The 18,078-nt window shown below is 53.5% G+C and overlaps 2 protein-coding genes across 5 annotated transcripts; one reads left to right on the plus strand and one right to left on the minus strand.

Annotated features, from left to right (window-relative positions):
• The first annotated feature begins 384 nt into the window (after window positions 1-384).
• On the plus strand, window positions 385-8,297 carry CABP4 (calcium binding protein 4). Its single transcript, XM_060404326.1, has 6 exons — window positions 385-1,575; window positions 1,959-1,989; window positions 2,078-2,221; window positions 3,598-3,707; window positions 4,028-4,175; window positions 4,287-8,297. The coding sequence occupies exons 1-6, from the start codon at window positions 1,198-1,200 to the stop codon at window positions 4,313-4,315; spliced, it is 840 nt and encodes a 279-aa protein (XP_060260309.1). The 5' UTR covers window positions 385-1,197; the 3' UTR covers window positions 4,316-8,297.
• Window positions 8,298-10,315: 2,018 nt separating this feature from the next.
• Window positions 10,316-15,282, minus strand: TMEM134 (transmembrane protein 134). Of its 4 annotated transcripts, XM_027959617.3 has the most exons (7): window positions 15,068-15,282; window positions 14,086-14,150; window positions 13,571-13,660; window positions 13,336-13,412; window positions 11,104-11,148; window positions 10,843-10,896; window positions 10,316-10,720 (listed from the first exon to the last, which is right to left on the minus strand). In XM_027959617.3, exons 1-7 carry the CDS (start codon window positions 15,239-15,241, stop codon window positions 10,638-10,640), a joined length of 588 nt encoding a protein of 195 aa, XP_027815418.1. In that variant the 5' UTR covers window positions 15,242-15,282; the 3' UTR covers window positions 10,316-10,637. The 4 variants fall into 4 exon arrangements, with proteins under 4 accessions (XP_027815418.1, XP_027815419.1, XP_042093998.1 ...); XM_027959618.3 differs by lacking the exon at window positions 14,086-14,150; XM_042238064.2 differs by lacking the exon at window positions 13,336-13,412.
• Window positions 15,283-18,078: the final 2,796 nt, after the last annotated feature.

Here is an 18,078-nt window from a genome sequence, read left to right on the forward strand (position 1 = left end):
CATTAGAAAAGAGGGTAAGGGGCTCAGCGGCGTGATGAGGATGAGGGTGGCTGAGTCCCAAGAAGCCTGCTGCCCTCACCCTACCTCCTTAGTGGGGGGAGGCAGGCTCCCTTTGAGGCGGAAAAACCAGATGTCCTGGAAAGCCTGGGTCCTGCCTGTGGCTCATAGCTCAAGCCATTTGACCTTTAGTCTGTGGTCTCCCCACCCCCAGGGCCCTTACTCAGGCAGACCCCATTCTGCAAGCTCCAGTCCTTACTGAATCAGAGCCCAGGGCACCCCCTGAGGCTCCAACTGGCAAGGCCTGGCTTACCTGTGAGGTGCAGGCCACTGGCTGGAAGGAGCAGAGGTGTCTGCCTGCCCAGAGGTCCAGTCGTCCACACAGCCCCACGCTGGGGCCTGCTGCATGGTGCCCGGCGGCACTAAGGCTGCTGGCATGAAACCCAAGCTGAGAGGACATCAATCTTTCATGGGGCTGCTCGCTGGGGAAACCCTAACCCCAGCCCAGTGGGCCAAGTGACCAGCCAGGGCCCCCTATCCTTGACAGGGCCAGATGGCCGAAAGCCCTCGGCCTGGGCCCTTCCAGCTCTGAGCAGGCTCTGGGTCCCCCAGGGTGCGCCTCCTCTGATGTCACCCCTGCGACCCTCAATCACCCGTGATTCCAAGCCCCTATGATCTGGCCTCTCTTCCTTCCTTTCACACACCCCTGCTCCGGTGGGGATGTTGCCCTCTCTCCCACCTCCCACCTTTGTACACACTCTTCCTCCTGCCTGAGATGCTTCCCCATGTCCTGCGGTAGCTGAGTCCTGCTCATGTCAGAAAACTGGGCTCTCTGACGCTTCAGCATCACTGCTCCCATTTTATAGATGAGGTAGCTGAGACTTAGAGAGGTGAGTTTGCTGGGTCTCCCAGCTCGTGAGTGGCAGAGCTGGAGTCTGAAGCTCACTGCAGCCACTCTGTCCTGGCACCCATGTTGCTGAGGATGGTTCCCTTGACTGATCGGCTCTGCCTATCTGGACACCCGAAGGCAGAGGGTGGGATTAGGGCCTGGGCTGCCTGACTCACTTACCCTAATCCCCCTCAGGGCCCGATCCCTGGTCATCAGCCCTTGGGGTGGCAGAGTATAAGCAGCTTTATGGGTCCTGAGAAGCAGGGGTGCTCCCTGGTGCCGCTTCTCTGAGTCCTGTCACCCTCCTCCACATGGCCGAAGAGCAGGGGAGGGGGCGCCATGGCCCAGACCCGGCCCCCGGACCACAGAAGCCCCCCGTGGGGGTCCTGGCTTCCAGTAGCGGCGCTGAGGGTCCCCCCTTGATGAGGAAGAGAAGCAGCAAGAAAGAGAAGGGGCTCCGAGGGTCCCGGAAGGGCCCCAGCAGCTCTGGGGAGCAGACCCCCATGCAGGGCCCTGAGGCCCTGGGGAGCAGCAAGGACCCCTCCAGGACCAGAGAAGGGCAGGAGGGGCCCGTCCCTTCGGCCCCTGGGCCGGCCCCTCGTCGCCAGTCCCACCGGCACCGTCCTGGCCCCCAGCACGATGCTGCTCAGAAGACATACGGGCCCCTGCTCAACCGCATCTTCGGGAAGGTCAGGTGGGCCCGGGCCAGGGTTGGGGGGCCTGGGGGTGGGGTTGGGACTCATGGGCTCAGGTTCAGCCCACCCTTCCCCTGATACTCAGGCCTCCTCCAGTTTCTGCTCCAGACTCAAGAGCTGGACTGTGGGGGCAGGGTTTCTGCAGTTGAGGGGCAGCCTGGGTAATAGGTGGAGCTAGACCACTAACCCAGGGGTCTGTGGCAGCTCAGGGCCCCCAGGAGCATGAAGGGGGTCAACTCTTCTCCTGGGACTTCAGCTGCTTTCTCCTGCCCTTGTGGGACGGGCCCTGCCCAGGCCACCGTGGCCTGGGGCTGGAGGAGGAAGGCTGGCCAGAGCCCCGACTGGCCCCGGGAACATGCTGGTCTATGCCCCTGCAGGACCGAGAGTTGGGCCCCGAGGAGCTGGATGGTGAGTGGCCCCCGCTGGGAGCGGCGGGTGGGAGATGTCCCAGAGTCTGGCTGGCTGGCTGCCTGAGCCTGACCCCCCTCCCCTGCAGAGCTTCAGGCCGCCTTCGAGGAGTTTGACACGGACCACGACGGTTATATCGGCTACCGGAGCCTGGGCGAGTGCATGCGGACGCTGGGCTATATGCCCACTGAGATGGAGCTCATCGAGGTCTCCCAGCATGTCAAGATGCGGAGTCAGTGCTTGACCCCGTCTCCCTGGGGTGGGGCGGGGCGGGGCTGGTGGGCGGAGCCACCTGGCTTTGCCGCCAGGGTCCTTTTCCAGCCTTAAGGTTCCCAGAACGGAAGGGTGTTGCGCCGTGGCTCTGGCAATCAGACAGGGGTAATGGTGGAGTGAGGGGGGTCGGGTGGCAGTTTCCAGGACAGTTTGATGACACTGGCCCCAGGACACGGAGGGTAGGGGGACTAGGAAGGCACCGGGTGATCCACAAGAGACCCACGGGACTCAGGTTGGGGACCTCCATCTCTGACTGAGATAAAACTGTCTGTGCTGGTACCAGCCACCTGGGCTGTCTCTGCCTCTCTTTGATCATCCTGAAAAGTCTCTTAAGGTTTGTTGGTGAGGCCAAGCGGGACAGAACCCTGGCCACTCTTTGCGATTAAATGTCTGATGGGCAGCCCTTGTGTATCAGTTCAATTCAGTTGCTCAGTCGCGTCCGACTCTTTGCGACCCCATGAACTGCAGCACACCAGGCTTCCTTGTCCATCACCAACTCCTGGAGCTTATTCAAACTCATGTCCATCACATCGGTGATGCCATCCAACCATCTCATCCTCTGTTGTCCCCTTCTCCTCCTGCCTTTAATCTTTCCCAGCATCAGGGTCTTTTCCAATGAGTTAGCTCTTTGCATCAGGTGGCCAAAGTATTGGAGCTTCAGCTTCAGCATCAGTCCTTCCAACGAATATTCAGGACTGATTTCCGGACTGGTTGGATCTCCTTGCAGTCCAAAGGACTCTCATGAGTCTTCTCCAACACCGCAGCTGATTTATCAAATATCAGGTTCCTTTCATCCCAGGACACCAGCAAATTTTTTTTCCCTTACAGTTCCCAAAATGGGATGTGATTTACAATTGATGTGAATATTTAGTGTCATGCCTCTTTCTTTCTCCCGAAGCTATTCATGGACCATTGGTACTTTTTATAATTGATGGCCTCTTAGAATCCAGGGACTACCGGTGTATGCTTCTAAGGTGTTTTTACTGCTACCTGTGCGGTTCCGGCACTTTACAGTCATGAACTCCAACCGCAATAGCACCCTGTCCTTCAATGGGGAGGCAAGTCCAGTGAGTCATCCGAGGTCACAGCATTAGTGGGACAGCCAGGCTTTGAACCCGGGGCTGTCTGGTTCTCCAGCCTAGTCTCAGTCCCCCACATCTGGTGCTTCACTGACAGCCCTTGAGCATCTTGCCCCCAGCAGAGCCCCGGGCTGCAGCCTCCTACCCCTGGGGACATGGAAGTTGGTATCCTTCCTGGACACGGAGCGGGTGAGGGGCTGGGGTCCCTCCTTGGGCCCCAGTCCCCACCACTGTGACCCTCTGCCTGGGTCTGCAGTGGGTGGCCGCGTGGACTTTGAGGAATTCGTGGAGATGATGGGCCCGAAGCTGAGGGAGGAGACGGCGCACATGCTGGGGCTGCGAGAGCTGCGAATTGCCTTCCTCGAGGTGTGGGGCCCCCTGGGGGGCCGGTGGGTGGGTGGGTGCCGGATGGCATCCTTCCTGGCCTCAGGGGAGATTGGGAGCCTCAGCCTCTGGAGGCCCCGAGCCCTGCAGCTGATGGGACTAGGACTGGGAATGGGGTCGGAGAGGGTTTAAGTCACTCCCGGCTGAGGGGTAACCTAGGAGGACTTTCCCGGGGCCAGGGGGTTCACGGCCTCAGTCTGGGAGGAGGAGGAGGGTTTGGATGGAGGAAGTGGGGGTGTCCAGGCAAGGTGGCAGTGGGCGCAGGAAGAGGGTAGGAGGGCTGAGTCCTGCCGGAATCGCAGTTTGACAGGGACAGGGATGGGCGGATCACGGTGGCAGAGCTGCGGGAGGCAGCACCGGCTCTCCTGGGGGAGCCACTGGTGGGTCCTGAGTTGGATGAGATGCTCCAAGAAGTGGATCTCAATGGGGACGGCACCGTGGACTTTGACGGTGAGCCTCCTCCCAGACCAAGCCCGATCCTTCTGGCTCCCGGGCCGAGCCCAGTGCCTCCTGGGATCGCTGACCTGGACCAGCTCAAACCCCGCCCCTTCTCTCCTGCAGAGTTCGTGATGATGCTGTCCCGCCACTAAGGCGCCTCTGGCCCCAGACACACCAGCAAGGTTCATGATGCACGTCCTCCCTGGGAGGCCCCAGGATGAAAGAGACCGAGCAGCCCCTGGGCTTCTGCTCTGATAACCTCTGGCTGGAGAGCTGGCTTGTGATGTCACCTGCCCACCCTCATCCTGGCCTCCCTTCCACCGGAGTGGCCTGGAGGAAACCTGCCCTCAACTGCCTGTCATTCCCTAGTGTGACAAGGTTTGACTCTCTCCAGCCCCTTGGGAGGTAGGGAGCTCCCTACCATCAGCAGCATTCAGAGATGGGGCAGTGTAGTGGGTGGTTCTGGTAAAATGGGGAACTGAGAAAGGTGGCTGGGCTCCTCTCACTCCTTATACGTGGGAAAAAATTTTTTAAGCTGAACTTGAAAGACAGGGATGATCCCAGGTACCAGAGACAAAGAGAAAATCCAAAGCTGAGTGATGGGAGGAATCAGAGGCTGTGGGGGCTTCAGGTGTTCAGGAGTCTGGGCTCAGACACCCAAGAGGGACCTGTGAGAGGCTGGGGAGCAGGACATGACCTTCGTACATTCCAGGGTCTCAACAGGCTACCCTGTTCTTGAAAAGGGGGCCAAAATATACCGCTACCCACAAGCCTGAGAAAGTGACAAGATGCAGATGTTCAACCTTGAGTGGAAAAAGTTACCCCAGTGAACCTGAACCTGAAACTCAGGTCTGCATGTCAAGCAGGAGTGTGGTCTATCTCTGTGGTGTGAAAAGCAGAAGAAATAGGAAAAACAAAACAAAAAAAAATTGCTGAGAAAGACACTCTTTCAACCCAGGGCACGTAAGCCTTTTAAAAAAAACCCAAACACCCCTGTCATGTCTGAAGATGAACTCATGACAAAGGATGACAAGTCACAAAAGGAAGCAAGTCACCATGAGGGAGACGCAGCAGATGCAGGAAACAGGAGAGTCAGCGCTCCAAAGTGGAGATATGAAACACTCTAAAAGAGAGCACGAAGCAAACGCAAAAGCAAACAAAACCGGGGCAAAATCAACAAGAGAGACCCTTATCCGTAACAGCATGGTATGAAAACTGAATAGAAAGATTAAAACAAAAATAACCCAATAAAACGTCTAAAAATAGAGGATATGGCCATTGGAATGAAAAAAAAAATCAAGGGCTAAATCAAACAGATTGGACACAACTTAAGAAAAGATTAATGAACTGGAAGCTATATCTGAGAAATCTCCCATAGGTAGCATTGAGGGATGAATGACAGAAAATATTAAAGAGCAGTTAAAAGTTAGGTGAAAGAGTAGAGTGAAAAAGCTGGCTTAAAACTCAACATTCAGAAAACAAAGATCGTGGCATCCAGTCCCATCATTTCATGCAAATAGATGGGGCAAAAATGGAAACAGTGGCAGATTTTATTTTCTTGGGCTCCAAAATCACTGTGGATGGTGACTGCAGTCATGAAATTAAAAGACACTTGCTCCTTGGAAGAAAAGCTATGACAAACCCAGACATTGTATTAAAAAGCAGAGACATCACTTTGCCGACAAAAGTCTATGGTCAAAGCTATGGTCTTTCCAGTCGTCATGTACGAATGTGAGAGCTGGACCATAAAGAAGACTGAGCACCAAAGAATTGATGCTTTTGAACTGTGGGGCTGGAGAAGACTCTTGAGAGTCCCTTGGACAGCAAGGAGATCCAACCAGTTAATCCTAAAGGAAATCAACCTTGAATATTCACTGGAAGGACTGATGCTGAAGCTGAAGCTCCAATACTTTGGCCACCTGATGTGAAGAGTTGGCTCACTGGAAAAGACCCTGATGCTGGGAAAAATTGAGGGCAAGAAGAAAAGGGGGTAACAGAAGATGAGATGTTTGGATGGTGTCGCTGACTCAGTGGACATGAGTTTGAGCAGACCCCAGGAGACAGTGAAGGACAGGGAAGCCTGGGGTGGAGGACAGGAAGTGCAGTCCATGGGGTTGCAAAGAGTCAGACACGGCTTAGCTACCGAACAACAACCACCACAGTCATTAGGAGTCCCAGAAGATGAAAATGTAGAAAATGGGCATGAGGCGATATTCAAAGAGATGATGGTTAAAAATTTTCCATAAAGACTTCCACAAAGACAAGGGCCCAGGCTGAAGGAGCACATTGGAGCCAGAGAAGGATAAATAAAAAGAAATGTATATCTAGATGCATCCCAGTGAAACTGCAGAATACAAAAGGAAAATCTTGTAAACAACTCGAGAGAGAAGTCAGATTACTTACCAAGGATTAGCAACCAGACTCTCCAAAGACCTTTTTTTCATTGACAACAGTAGATGCACAAGAGGAAAATGGAATAAATTGTTCAGTGTGTAGAAGAAAAAGAAGTGCCTGCTGAGAAGCCTACACTTAGCTCATCTTATTCAAGAGTGAAGATGAACTATAAACTTTTTTCAACAACACAAGGCAGAAAGGGTTTCTCACCCCCAAACTCTTGTTGAAGGGATGGCTTCAGTAAGAAGAAAATTCAAGGCAGAGTGTGTACTAAATAATAGTCAGGAAAGAAACCAGTAAACGTACTGGTAGCTCTAAAGAAGCATTAACTATAAAAAAAAATAATTTGGGGGATTTTAAAACAAGGAGGGACTAAAAATTAGACAAAAATAAAATGGAAGATAGGAAAGAATATTTTAGATATGCTGAAACCTTTTTCTTGTTTTTCCTAGAGTAGAAAGATTCACTGAGATTTTGTTAATGATGTAAGGGTAACGACCAATATAACAGAAATAGAGGTAGAATGTTCCATTCTCAACAGTTTAATCAATAGAGGAGGAAAACGGAGAAAGTGAAGAATTCTTGACTAAGCTAGTAGAAGTCTGGGAAAGAGGAAGAAAAGCTAGAAAAATCTACAGAAAACATTAAAACAGAAGGTAGAAATAATTCTTTAAAAAATTACAATAAGTAAAAGAAAGTTAAGTGTTTTTTTGGTTAAAAGTTGGAGTTTCAGTCCCAGAAGAAAACATCAGTATTAGACTAGGGTCCCTGTCAGTGATGGAGACCCCAAATAGCAATACCTTATAGCAACCCACTCCAGTATTCTTGCCTGGAAAATCCCATGGATGGAGAAGCCTGGTAGGCTATAGTCCATGGGATCGCAAAGAGTCGGACACGACTGAGCGACTTCACTTCACTTCAAACTGGATGGACATTTATCTCCCTCACAGGAAGAGTCTTAGTTGAAATCCAGCTGTATGGTCTTCAGGCACTTAGGCTTCTTCTACTGGCTGCTCTGCCATTCTGAGGGTGTAGCCACATTTGTTGGTTTCCCACGGGACAAAATGGGAGCAGAAACAAAGAAGAAAGGGAGCAATCAACCTGAACCACTTATATCCCCAGGGCTCTGCATCTGGGACAGCTGGTTGCAAAGGATGCTGGGAAATGCAGTCTTTATTTTGGGGGACCTTGTGCCCAGCTAGAAACCAGAGGTTCTTCTACTACAAGGGCAGAGAGCAGATCTCAAAAGGCAGATACCCAGGCTCTTCCCCACAGCTGAGTGCACATATAAGAGACACATTCAAAGCGTAATGCCAACTGAAAGGCTGAAAGTGACAGCTTGGAAAAAAGATTGACTAGTGTTCTTGCCTGGAGAATCCCAGGGATGGAGGAGCCTGGTGGGCTGCTGTCTACGGGGTCACACAGAGTCGGACACGACTGAAGTGACTTAGCAGCAGCAGCGGCAGGAGAGAATTAACCAAAAGAAAGCTAGTGTGACTACCAAGTGGACTATGGGGGGAAAAAGTGTCAGGGGTAAATGGAGTTACAATCCACTAAGGAAATCTAATGTTCTTAAGCTGCGTGCAACTATTAATGCACTTTCCAACTAAAAAGAAATCATATTTAGAGTTTGGAGATTCATTATTTCCTGAGGATGGTGTTGCTGTCAGTCCAACTTGGATTACGTAAACTAACTAGCAAAGATCAAGCGCATTGGTCACATTAAAACTTTAAACCTTGCGATTCGGTGTTCTGTCGACACGTTCATATGAACTAAGGGCTGGCATCCTTTGTCCGTGAAGGGCCAGATAGTTGAGTTTAGGCTTTGCGGACCATGTGATTTCTGTTGCTCTTTATAGTAGTTTGTATGGCTGAGCAGCCAAAGTCAATATACAAGTGTGGCTGTGTAGGGAATTTGACAAATAATAATTAATTGAATGCAACTTACTGACACCAAAATTTGAATTTCATAAACTTCTTTGTGTCACAAAAGTTTATTATCCTTTGGCTTCTTTCCCAGCCATTACAAAAATGTGAAAACCATTCTTAGTTGGGGGCTATATCAGGCATGTAAGGTATAGCTTGCAGATCCCTGAAATAGTCTTTTTTTTAAAAAATTATTTTTGGCTGTGCCAGCACGGTGGCTGTTTCCTACACGGCATGGCCTTCTGTCTAGTTGTGGCGCACCAGCGTAGTTGCCCTGAAGCATGTGGGATCTTAGTTCCCTGATCAAATCCGCATCCCCTGCACTAGAAGGTGCGTTCTTAACCAGTGGACCACCAGAGAAATCTCTGAGGTAGTCTTATGGAGAATCACTTCTGGTTAGAGAAAAACTTCTAACAGAATCACTTAAGACTGTGAAGTGACAAAAAATGATGGGCATGGCAACAGCTCTATGTTAATTGCTAATTTGCCCACTTTCAATGAATGGTTTTTAGAACTTTTCTTTTTTTTCCATGTTTGTTCGGATCGTATCTATTGAAATGTAATAATTTTCTGATTAGTCTGCTAATACAAACTGTGGGCTTTTATCTTACTAAAGCATTGGTCCACAATACATTAGAAATGAAAACTGGTCCTTTTCCTCCAGCTAACTTGAGAATCACTCATTTAGGAGTTCCTGCATCTAACTGGTGCCCCTTAAAGTGCCTTGATTGGTGGCTGAGAGTGGGAAGTCTGGGTTGGCCAGATCAGGTGTGAGAGCAGGGGCCTTGGTGTTCATTCAACAAAATCACAGAAATCTAAAGGTACCATCCTGGCTGCTGCAGACACAGTAGAGGCCACATCAGACCAAACACCATCTTATGGCACTCATGTTTTACTGGGGGTGGAAGACTGTGAACACATAATACGAACAGGGTCTACTTGGCCCACACTCATTCGGCCAGTTGGTTAGCTGGGGACCATACCGGCTTGCTGACACCCCTCCCGCTCAAGTCACAGAAGCCCTGGGTTATGTTCCTAACTCTGCCCTTGGCTGACCCAGTCTCTCTGGGCCTCGGTTTTCTTGGAGGATGACCAGAAATAACCTGTGTTAAGTGCTTAGCACACAACCTGGTGCCTTCTTAAGAGTCTGATAAATGGCAGCTATTATGAGCTCAGATTCCAGGGTGCTCAGATTGTTTCCTGGTTATTGAGATCCAGAGATGCTTGGTCCTTCCAGAATTCTGCCATGGTCTGTTTCCAATGTTCTGTAATTCTAAGAGTCTTTGATCATTGAGGCTTTCTGTCATACGGGCCCTGCTTCCTATGTCCTTTGCCCCTGCTTTTCCCAACCCCTGGGCCTGGGAAGTAGGGCAGTGGGTGGAGGAGTCTGGGCAGCTCCTCCTGGTGGCCCACATTAGGAGCTGGCCCTGGCAGCCCAGGGCCCCAGAGCCAGGCTGGAACCAGGATACCAGCCTCCAGGCCCCAGGCCTGCGTCACCAGATTGCCCCTGGCCAGGGCTGGGGGGAGTGGGTGGGGGGATGAGGAAGGCACCAGTGCTGCCCCTCTGAGTGGAGACCCAGCAGGACCAACTCAGCTAAGGGCGGGGAGAGCCTTCACCAGGCTTGCAGGGCAGAAGAGCTCAGGCCCAGCTTTGCTGCTAACGAGCTGTGTGACCTTGGGCAAGTCTCGGAGCGTCAGAGCTGTATGTGTACCATAGGGAGGAACAGGCTCAGAGCCCTTCAAGCCCATGGTCCGTCCTTCTCTTGGCCTTTCTGGGAGGAGGCTGTGGCCAGCCCGGTGGGCTGGTGGCAAGCAAAAAGCCAACTGTGGGCTGAAATTAAGCACCGCTTTTATTAGCACAAAATATCACCAACCCAGCAACTCCAGGGCCCGAGAATAAGTTAAGGCACAGAGAGGGAAGGGGCGACTTTCCCAGGCTCAGGTAGTGGCCCGAGACCCACATGCCCCAAACTTCCTGAGCAAACTCCCGAGAGGACTAGGGGGCTTGCGGGTCCCGGCGGGGCTTTTCCCTCGAGATGAGGGAACCGAAGCCGGGCGCAGACGCCGGGAGTGCCCCTCTAGGGATGCGAGGAGGCCGCACACACTGGGGCCTCTCGGCGCTGACGCTGGATCCCGCCGTCTACCGCCGGTTGCTCACTTCTCGAAGTAGGGCAGGTAGAAGAACTGGAAGCCCCGGTGACCCTTGACGGCGCAGTAGATGAAGATCACGTGGTAGACTGCAGGGCGGGGCCTGTCAGTGGCGGGCCCCGCCCACGGCCCGTCCCGTCCACAGCCTGCCCAGGGCCCCGCCCCGCCCCGCCCCGCCCCTATCCCGCCCTTGCCCACCGCCCACTCGCACCTCCTGGGACCAGCAACAGGAAGCCCGGCACAAAGAAGATGGCGCTGGAGACACCTGCAGGAGGGGAGGAGGGGTCGGGTCTGGGCAGGGAGGCTCCCGGGCTGGCTCAGTGTTTGGGCAAGTCTCCCTCTCCGAGGTCACAGGGGCCGTTTCCTGCCGGGAGGGTGCTGACCGCTGGAGGAAGTGGAAGGGCTTGCCAAGGACCCCTGGGCGCAGGAGGGGAGTGAGCGCTGCCTGCGGGGGGTCGGAGGGGCCGCTCACCTGGCGAGGGGGCCACCTCCAGTCCCACGCCGGTCAGGATCAGCACTGCACACAAATGGAGGCGCGAGGGTGAGAGCAGGCGCCACAGGAGGCAGAAGCTGGTGGCAAGGTGGGGACCTCCACCCGCAATCTCCCACAAGGCTTAGGTCTGAGGAATGGTGTCCCGCACCTAAGCTGAAGGCCCCCTGGGTAGAGAACCTCCAGGGGAAGCTCACCAAGCTGTGTTTTCAGGGCAGGACACCTGGCAGGCCCTGGGAAATGTCCGTGAAAGAACATTTTTGTCTGCTCCTTGGTGTGGCTCCTTCAGTCAGTCAGCAAACACTTATGGAATTTAACTGCTGAGTGCCTGATACTGGGAATCCCATAGGGAATGGCAGATGAGGTCTCTGCCTCCAGGCCCTTCCAGAGTGGAGCAACCAACAAGAACCTCCAAGCTACAACCCCTGTGATCAGGCAGCTCAGGAGCCTGGGGAATCAGAGAGGGCTCCTTGGAGGCAGTGGCATCTAAGCTGAGCAGGGGTAGCAGTAGCAGTCACCATTTAGTCATCTTTTACCTGGTGATACCAGGCACTGGGCTAACGGTGTTACATGCAGTGCCTTATTTAATTGTCACCTTGATTGAATGAGATAGGTATTATCGTCCCCATTGCGAAGAAGAGGAAACTGAGGCACAGAGTTTGGGGGGGGGGGCGGAGGAACTTGTCCCTGGCTGTTATTGGGAGGGTGGAGGTAATCTGACTTAAGAGGCTTTGTTCTGGGCATCCCACACGCAGAAAGGGAGAGCAATGTTCCAGATGGGGGAACAGCCTGGCAAAGGCCCAGAGTCTGGAGGAACTTTCCAGGCACTTCCAGCTTTTGGGGAGACTGGAGAGGCAGGGTCCAGGTTTCAGGAGTTTGGCAGGGCCTGTAGGCCCTGGAGAGGGATGTGGACTTTGGTTAATGACAGTGGGCACTGGGGAAGCTGAGATCACGGCTGGATCAATTTTTCAGATGCTGAGAGTCCGGGGTCCCCAGTTATAGGATGGGATAGGCACGGAGATGGGGAGCTGGGCTCTGCATCCCTGAAAATGGGAGGGGTACAGCAGAGGCTTGAAGGACCACCATGGACTGCTGTGTGGTTTGTGTCCTGCACAGAACACCTCAAAAAGGACGAGATGCGGCTGAAACTCACTCTCAGTGTCCTGGCTCATGGCTGTGGGCTCTGCCCACTCAGAAGAGGCATCTTTTTCTAATTCCTCTTTCTAATTTATGGGTTCTGGCGGCCCACAGGCCTGGCAATGTCACTTATGTGGGTTTAAATCCCAGCTCATCTACCTCCCAGCTGTGACCTTTCACCTGTGTCCTTATTTTTGAACTGGGATAGTAATAATGTTTGCCCTGTTGGGTGATGAGGATAAAATGAGGTAAGGCAGGTAGCCAGTGTGACTTGCAAGTGTTGGGAAGGTGGCAGCTCCCTCCCCTGCACTCACCCAGAGCTGAAACAAGGATGCTGCCCAGCTTTCCTGCTAGGGTGCTCTGACCTTCCTGGAGGACAGAGAGCGGCTGCCACAGTTGGGCCCACGTTATGGGCTCCTCTTGATCCCCACCCTAGATTCTTTCACGGGGACCCTGATTGCTCAGCCCCACAGAATGAGGAGAAAAGAAGTCAAAACATCTGGCTCTGGTTTCTCCCTGCTCTGGGCCTCAGTTTCCCCATCTGAGTAATGGGTACAGGGGAGAGGTCCTTGTCAGCTCTCAGACTCCAGAGGAAGGGAACTGACAGGTACCCTGTGGATCGGGCTGGCAGGGTAGTCCGCAGTCCTGGCCACTGGGCCAGGCGTATCCTTGCTCACCTGCCCCTACATTTAGGTTCTGAGTCATGGCCCTACCTCTCACTTGCTGTGTGACCTCGGTAAGGAAGCCTGCCCTGCATCTGGTTTAAAGTAGACACAGAATAAATAGTAGCTGTTACTTTCTCTTCCCTAATGGATTAAACAGACTGAAAAAAAAAAAAAAAAAAAGGAAAAGTTTGGAGCATGGAACCAGGTTCCATTTTCAACTATGTGTGATTTCTTGGCTGTGTGACCAGGAGGCTGCACCTGCCCCTCCCAAGGCCTCAGCTTCCTCATCTGTAAAATGGGGGTGGGGTCATGAGAGCCAGCTGCCTCCTCAGGGTGCTGGGTGGTTCACGAGGGATGCAGAACCTGAGCAAAAGGAGGGTGGAGCCCTGATGGGGGTAGGCAGGGCACTCACCCAGCCCCAGCAGGAGAAGCAGGAAGGAGGCCAGCACTACCCGGTGGTTCTTCTGGATCAAAGGGTGCTGAGTCCAGCTGGATGGCAGCAGAGCAAGAAGAGTGTGGACATGGTGACAGGAGGCCCACCTCCTCCGGTGTGCACCCTCCCCTGCCCGGAGGACCGCGGGGGAGTAGCCGGCGCTGCCTGTGTGGGGGCAGGGGCCACTGGTGGTGGGATCAGGGCAGAGTCTCACCTGCAGCACGCATTGTAGGAGCGCTGAGTGCTGCTGCTGATGCTGCTAAAGGACCATTGGGAGCTGCGGATGGATGTTCGGCCAGAATCCCTACAGGACAAGTGGGCCCAGTGAGGGGACAGGGGAGGTGAGGAAAGGGACCCTTTGGGACAGGAATCATAACGTTGTGGGGGATAGTGTGGAGACTGGGGCCGGGTGTTCCTCCAGAAGGGACACTGAGAGAGCACCAGGGTGAAGAGGAATTCAAGGGCTGGGGGTTTCTGCAGGACAAGTCACCTGTGAGAAGACAGGGGCAGCCCAGGCCGGGGGTTTCTGCAGGATAAAGAGCCTGGTGAGGTGGGCGGGCAAGGTTGGCACTAGGGTAGGGTGCAGGACAGGGACCCCACGCAGGGGTCTCTTTAGGACAGGACATGAGAGAGCTGAGCGAGGTGAGGTGCACGACTGAGCAGGGCCTGGGGACGGGAGCCAGAAGCATGGGGCTAGGAGTACGGGGTGGGTCCCCACCTGGCCCTGACCTGGTGCTGACTCCCCCATCTGGCTCCGGAGAGGCCTGGGCTCCATCCTCATCGTTCTCCAGATTCTATTCCAGAACACAGGGCTCAGAGGGGTTACTGGGCTCAGGCCCTTCCTCACTCCCCTCTGGTGGAGAGGAAGAAAGGGAGCCCACACAGCTGTTTGCCTGGCCGCCTGACAGCTGCTCCCTCCGCCCTCCCCGCCAAACGGGTTTGGTGATTCACAGAAACTGAAACCCAGGTAGGAGTATGTGCTGGGGGCTTTGGCAGGAGGAGCCAGCAGGGGCCAGGAGATCTCCCAAGCTTTGGGGGTCAGGGTGGAGGTGTCAGGATGGTATTTCGGGGGCCCAGTATGGAGGCCCTGGATTTGGGAGGCCAGGGAAGGACAGGCCAATCCTTTCTAGGTTTGGGGAACAGGAATCTTGTTCAGGTTCCCAAGACAAGGAGTCTAGAGATGGTGGAGGTCCTCTGGAAAAAGGGGGATTTCCAGTTTAGTGGGAGCCATGGCACAGGCAAGGACTCACTCATCGTGTGAGTCAGGGCCTTCAGCTCTGGAGGAAAGGATGGGGTGGGGACTTCCAGAACAGAACAGGGGGTGCTGGTTCCCGTTGGATTATCTGGCCTGGGGCTCTCAGGGCTGCTTCTGAGTACGGACAAAGTTTGGTTCAAGTACAGAAGAGTTCCCCATTCCTATGGGGTAAGGAGAGGGAGGGTCAGTAGCCAGGATGAATGGGGACTCAAGGTTGGGGTCTCCAGCTGGGGTGGGGCGAGCTCCTAGGTGTGAGCTCTCCAATAGTGGCTGGGGGCTGAAATCAGAGCGGAGAGGGTCTGGGCAGGAATTTGGACCAGCGGCCACCTCCCGTGGGCGGTCTCCCGCTCTGGCCGAGGCCTCTAGGCAGATCCTCGAGTTGGGGTTCTCCGGGGTCCGGCCTGGGGTCCGCCCAGACTCAGGCGAGGGCTGGGTGAGGTGGGCCGGGCGATTCACCTGGTAGCGCAGCCGGGACTGCTTGTCCTCGTCGGCCACCTCGAACCGGGCCCGGCGCTCGAAGTGCAGCGGCCCGAAGCGGGCGACCCCGCTGGGCTCGAGCCCAGGGCCCGCGTCCTCCAAGGACAGCTCGAAGGCGTCATCGATGCTGAACTGGGGCCGGGAGGCACTCATGGCCCCGGCCCGCTCAGGCGCGCTGCGCGGTCGCCTTCTGCGCCCGCAGGCCCCGCCCCCGCGCGCAGGCCCCGCCCCCGTGCCGTCGTCTAGGTTGCTCGACGGTCCGGGGCCCTGGCCGAGGCCCCGCCCTCACATGACGGCCCCGCCCCCGTCCGCCTTCAGCAGGCCAGAGCTGCCGAGCGCCGAGCAGACCGATGGACTGGGCCCTCGTCCGGAACGAGCTGGGCTCGCCGCGCCGCCTAGCGGCCGCCCCAAACACCACTCTCGGAAGCAATCCCTGGGTGTATACGAGGGTCTTGGAGGGGCTGCCACGCGCCAGCCTTCCAAGCCTGCGACAGAGCCGTCTGCGTCCCAGCCCTCTCCTTGAGTGCCGAGGAGACTCCTGAGGACTGTTTTCCCACCCTTACTCACCACGGTCCTGCTCGGGAGAGGGATTGTCACCACCGTGCAGTTCAGTTCAGTCCAGTCGCTCAGTCGTGTCCGACTCTTTGTGATCCCATGGACTGCGGCACGCCAGGCCTCCCTGTCCATCACCAACTCCCGGATCTTACTAAAACTCATGTCCATCGTGTCGCTGATGCCATCCAACCATTTCATCCTCTGTCGTCCCCTTCTCCTCCTGCCGTCAATCTCTCCCAGCATCAGGGTCCTTTCAAATGAATCAGTTCTTCGCATCAGGTGGCCAGAGTATTGGAGTTTCAACTTCAGCATCAGTCCTTCCAATGAATATTCAGGGCTGATTTCCTTTAGGATGGACTGGTTGGACCTCCTTGCAGTCCAAGGAACTCTATCAAGAGTCTTCTCCAGCACCACAGTTCAAAAGCATCAATTCTTCAGCACTCAGCTTGCTTTATAGTCCAACTCTCACATCCATACATGACTACAGGAAAAACCATAGCTTTGACTAGATGGAGTTTTGTCGGCAAAGTAATGTCTCTGCTTTTTAATATGCTGTCTAGGTGCCGATGTGGGAAAAGAGAGCTTATGTGGCTTGCACTGGCTTCCACGCAGCAGGCAAAGTGGTCTTTTAAAACATATCTGGTCCTTTTCTGTGTTAGTCTTCAATAAAACTTTTTTGTTTTTTAAATATGCTGTCAAGTCACTCCTCTGCCATCCCTTGGTTTTCCACTGTGATTAGAATAATACCTGAACTCTTGACTAAAGCCCACACAGAGCTCTGAACGGTTGCTGCCTATCTCTCCCAATCTCATCAAGTCCCCCTCTGCCCCTCTTTCACCTCATTCAGCCACACAGGCCAAGCTCCTTCCACCTCAGGGCCTTTGCACACGCTTTTTTCTATGCCAGGAAAGCACTTAACCTTGCTCTTTCACCGGGGTGGGGGTGGGGGGATTTTTTTCATCATGTGTGTCTCTGCTCTAATGTCGCCTCTCAGAGAAGCCGTGGCCAACTATGCAATCTAAAGCCAGTTTCATATCACACAGCACTTACCTGAAATTATGTTGTTTGACACTGTCTTATTCAACACTGTGTCCACTGTGCCCAGAACAGTGTTTGGCACTGAACAGATCCTCAATAAATATTTGTGGACAACATGAACGAGGGCTTCACCCCCAGTTCCCACATGCTTGCGAGTAGTAGGAGTGGGATTCGAATGCAGGCTAGGGGGGCTCATGCTCCTCCATCCACCCACCCTCGTTCATCCTGTGACTCCGTGTACAGAGCTGAGTCAATCCTGCACGGTTTGTGACACACCATCACTATGAACAAGGCCCGTCTTGCGTTACGAAGTATTGAACTCGTCTTGAGTTGTTTTCCTTCCTTCGCTCCTGTTTTCCCTCCTGCCTTCCTTGGGACCCCCACATCAGTGTGCTCAGTCCGCTGCTTTGAATCCTGCTTGGGCCTCTGCTCCACGTGGCGTTGGCTCCTACACGGGTGTGTTTGCAATTTACATAGTATTGTGTATAATACTCATTCTGTTGTTCACGTTTTTATACTCAGCATTAACGTTTTCCACCTTCCACCTTTTTGCTTCTACTAACTGCATTCAGCATACCATGTTGAGCATTCAGCACTTTTATTATCCACCACAGCCTTCAATGATATATGCATAGCTTGGCCTCAGTGCCCCCATCACATAAGTCGCTGTTGGAAACATCTTCACAATGTCCTCTTATGAAGAGTGGAAAAACCCCTCTTGAAATAGAACTCCCAGGCCATAGGGTACATGCACCACTGACTTCACAAAGTATCACGGATGGGCTCTTGAGCAGCTGTGCACATTTGCGCTCTCACCATACAGGTTCCGGTTTTCTCTAGGCCCTCAGTATTCCAACTTTGTAATAGCCGATTAAGCTAGATTTTTTGAGGGAGCTGCACCCAGAGGCACCTGGGATCTTTGTACCCTGACCAGGCCCCCTGCAATGGAAGCATGGATGAATGGAACAGGAGAATTGAACAGCTCTTCAGGCACATGTCAGTTCATGGTGGTTCCTCTTCTGCGAATTGTCTGTCCCTACCCTTCATCCATTTTTTCCTGTTGTGTTTCAAGCCTTTTTCCTGCTGCGTTGCAGGTCTGTACATATCTAATTATTAATTCCTTGCTGGTTTTTGTTGCATATCTCTCTTTCCTGTTTGTCTTTGTCTCCTTACTTTGTCTAAGTTGCCCTTAAAGAACCATCCTCATTTTTGTATAGTCAAATCCATCAGGTTTGTCGCACTGGAATTCCAGCCTTCTCTGGGCTAGCTCTGGGATCTCGGAGGGTCAGGACTAGGTGGAGGGGAGTGAGGCACTCATCTTGGGTGACACCAAAAAACTCAGTAAGCAAGATCAACAATATTTTAATACATTACTTTTAAATATTTGTTTGTTCAAC

Source organism: Ovis aries, chromosome 21, assembly GCF_016772045.2.
Source record: "Ovis aries strain OAR_USU_Benz2616 breed Rambouillet chromosome 21, ARS-UI_Ramb_v3.0, whole genome shotgun sequence".
In the NCBI taxonomy this organism is placed as follows: domain Eukaryota; kingdom Metazoa; phylum Chordata; class Mammalia; order Artiodactyla; family Bovidae; genus Ovis; species Ovis aries.

What these genes read in the sequence shown, in the direction of transcription:
- CABP4 (XM_060404326.1), top strand. Translation starts at nt 1,198, where the DNA reads ATGGCCGAAGAGCAGGGGAGGGGGCGCCATGGCCCAGACCCGGCCCCC. An exon ending in CCAGCATGTCAAGATGCGGA is followed by an intron (nt 2,222 to 3,597) that starts GTCAGTGCTTGA and finishes CTGGGTCTGCAG; the next exon opens with TGGGTGGCCGCGTGGACTTT. An exon ending in TGCGAATTGCCTTCCTCGAG is followed by an intron (nt 3,708 to 4,027) that starts GTGTGGGGCCCC and finishes CCGGAATCGCAG; the next exon opens with TTTGACAGGGACAGGGATGG.
- TMEM134 (XM_027959617.3), bottom strand. Translation starts at nt 15,241, where the DNA reads ATGAGTGCCTCCCGGCCCCAGTTCAGCATCGATGACGCCTTCGAGCTG. An exon ending in GCTTCTCCTGCTGGGGCTGG is followed by an intron (nt 11,149 to 13,335) that starts GTGAGTGCCCTG and finishes ATTTGTGTGCAG; the next exon opens with TGCTGATCCTGACCGGCGTG. An exon ending in CCTGTTGCTGGTCCCAGGAG is followed by an intron (nt 10,721 to 10,842) that starts GTGCGAGTGGGC and finishes CCCGCCCTGCAG; the next exon opens with TCTACCACGTGATCTTCATC.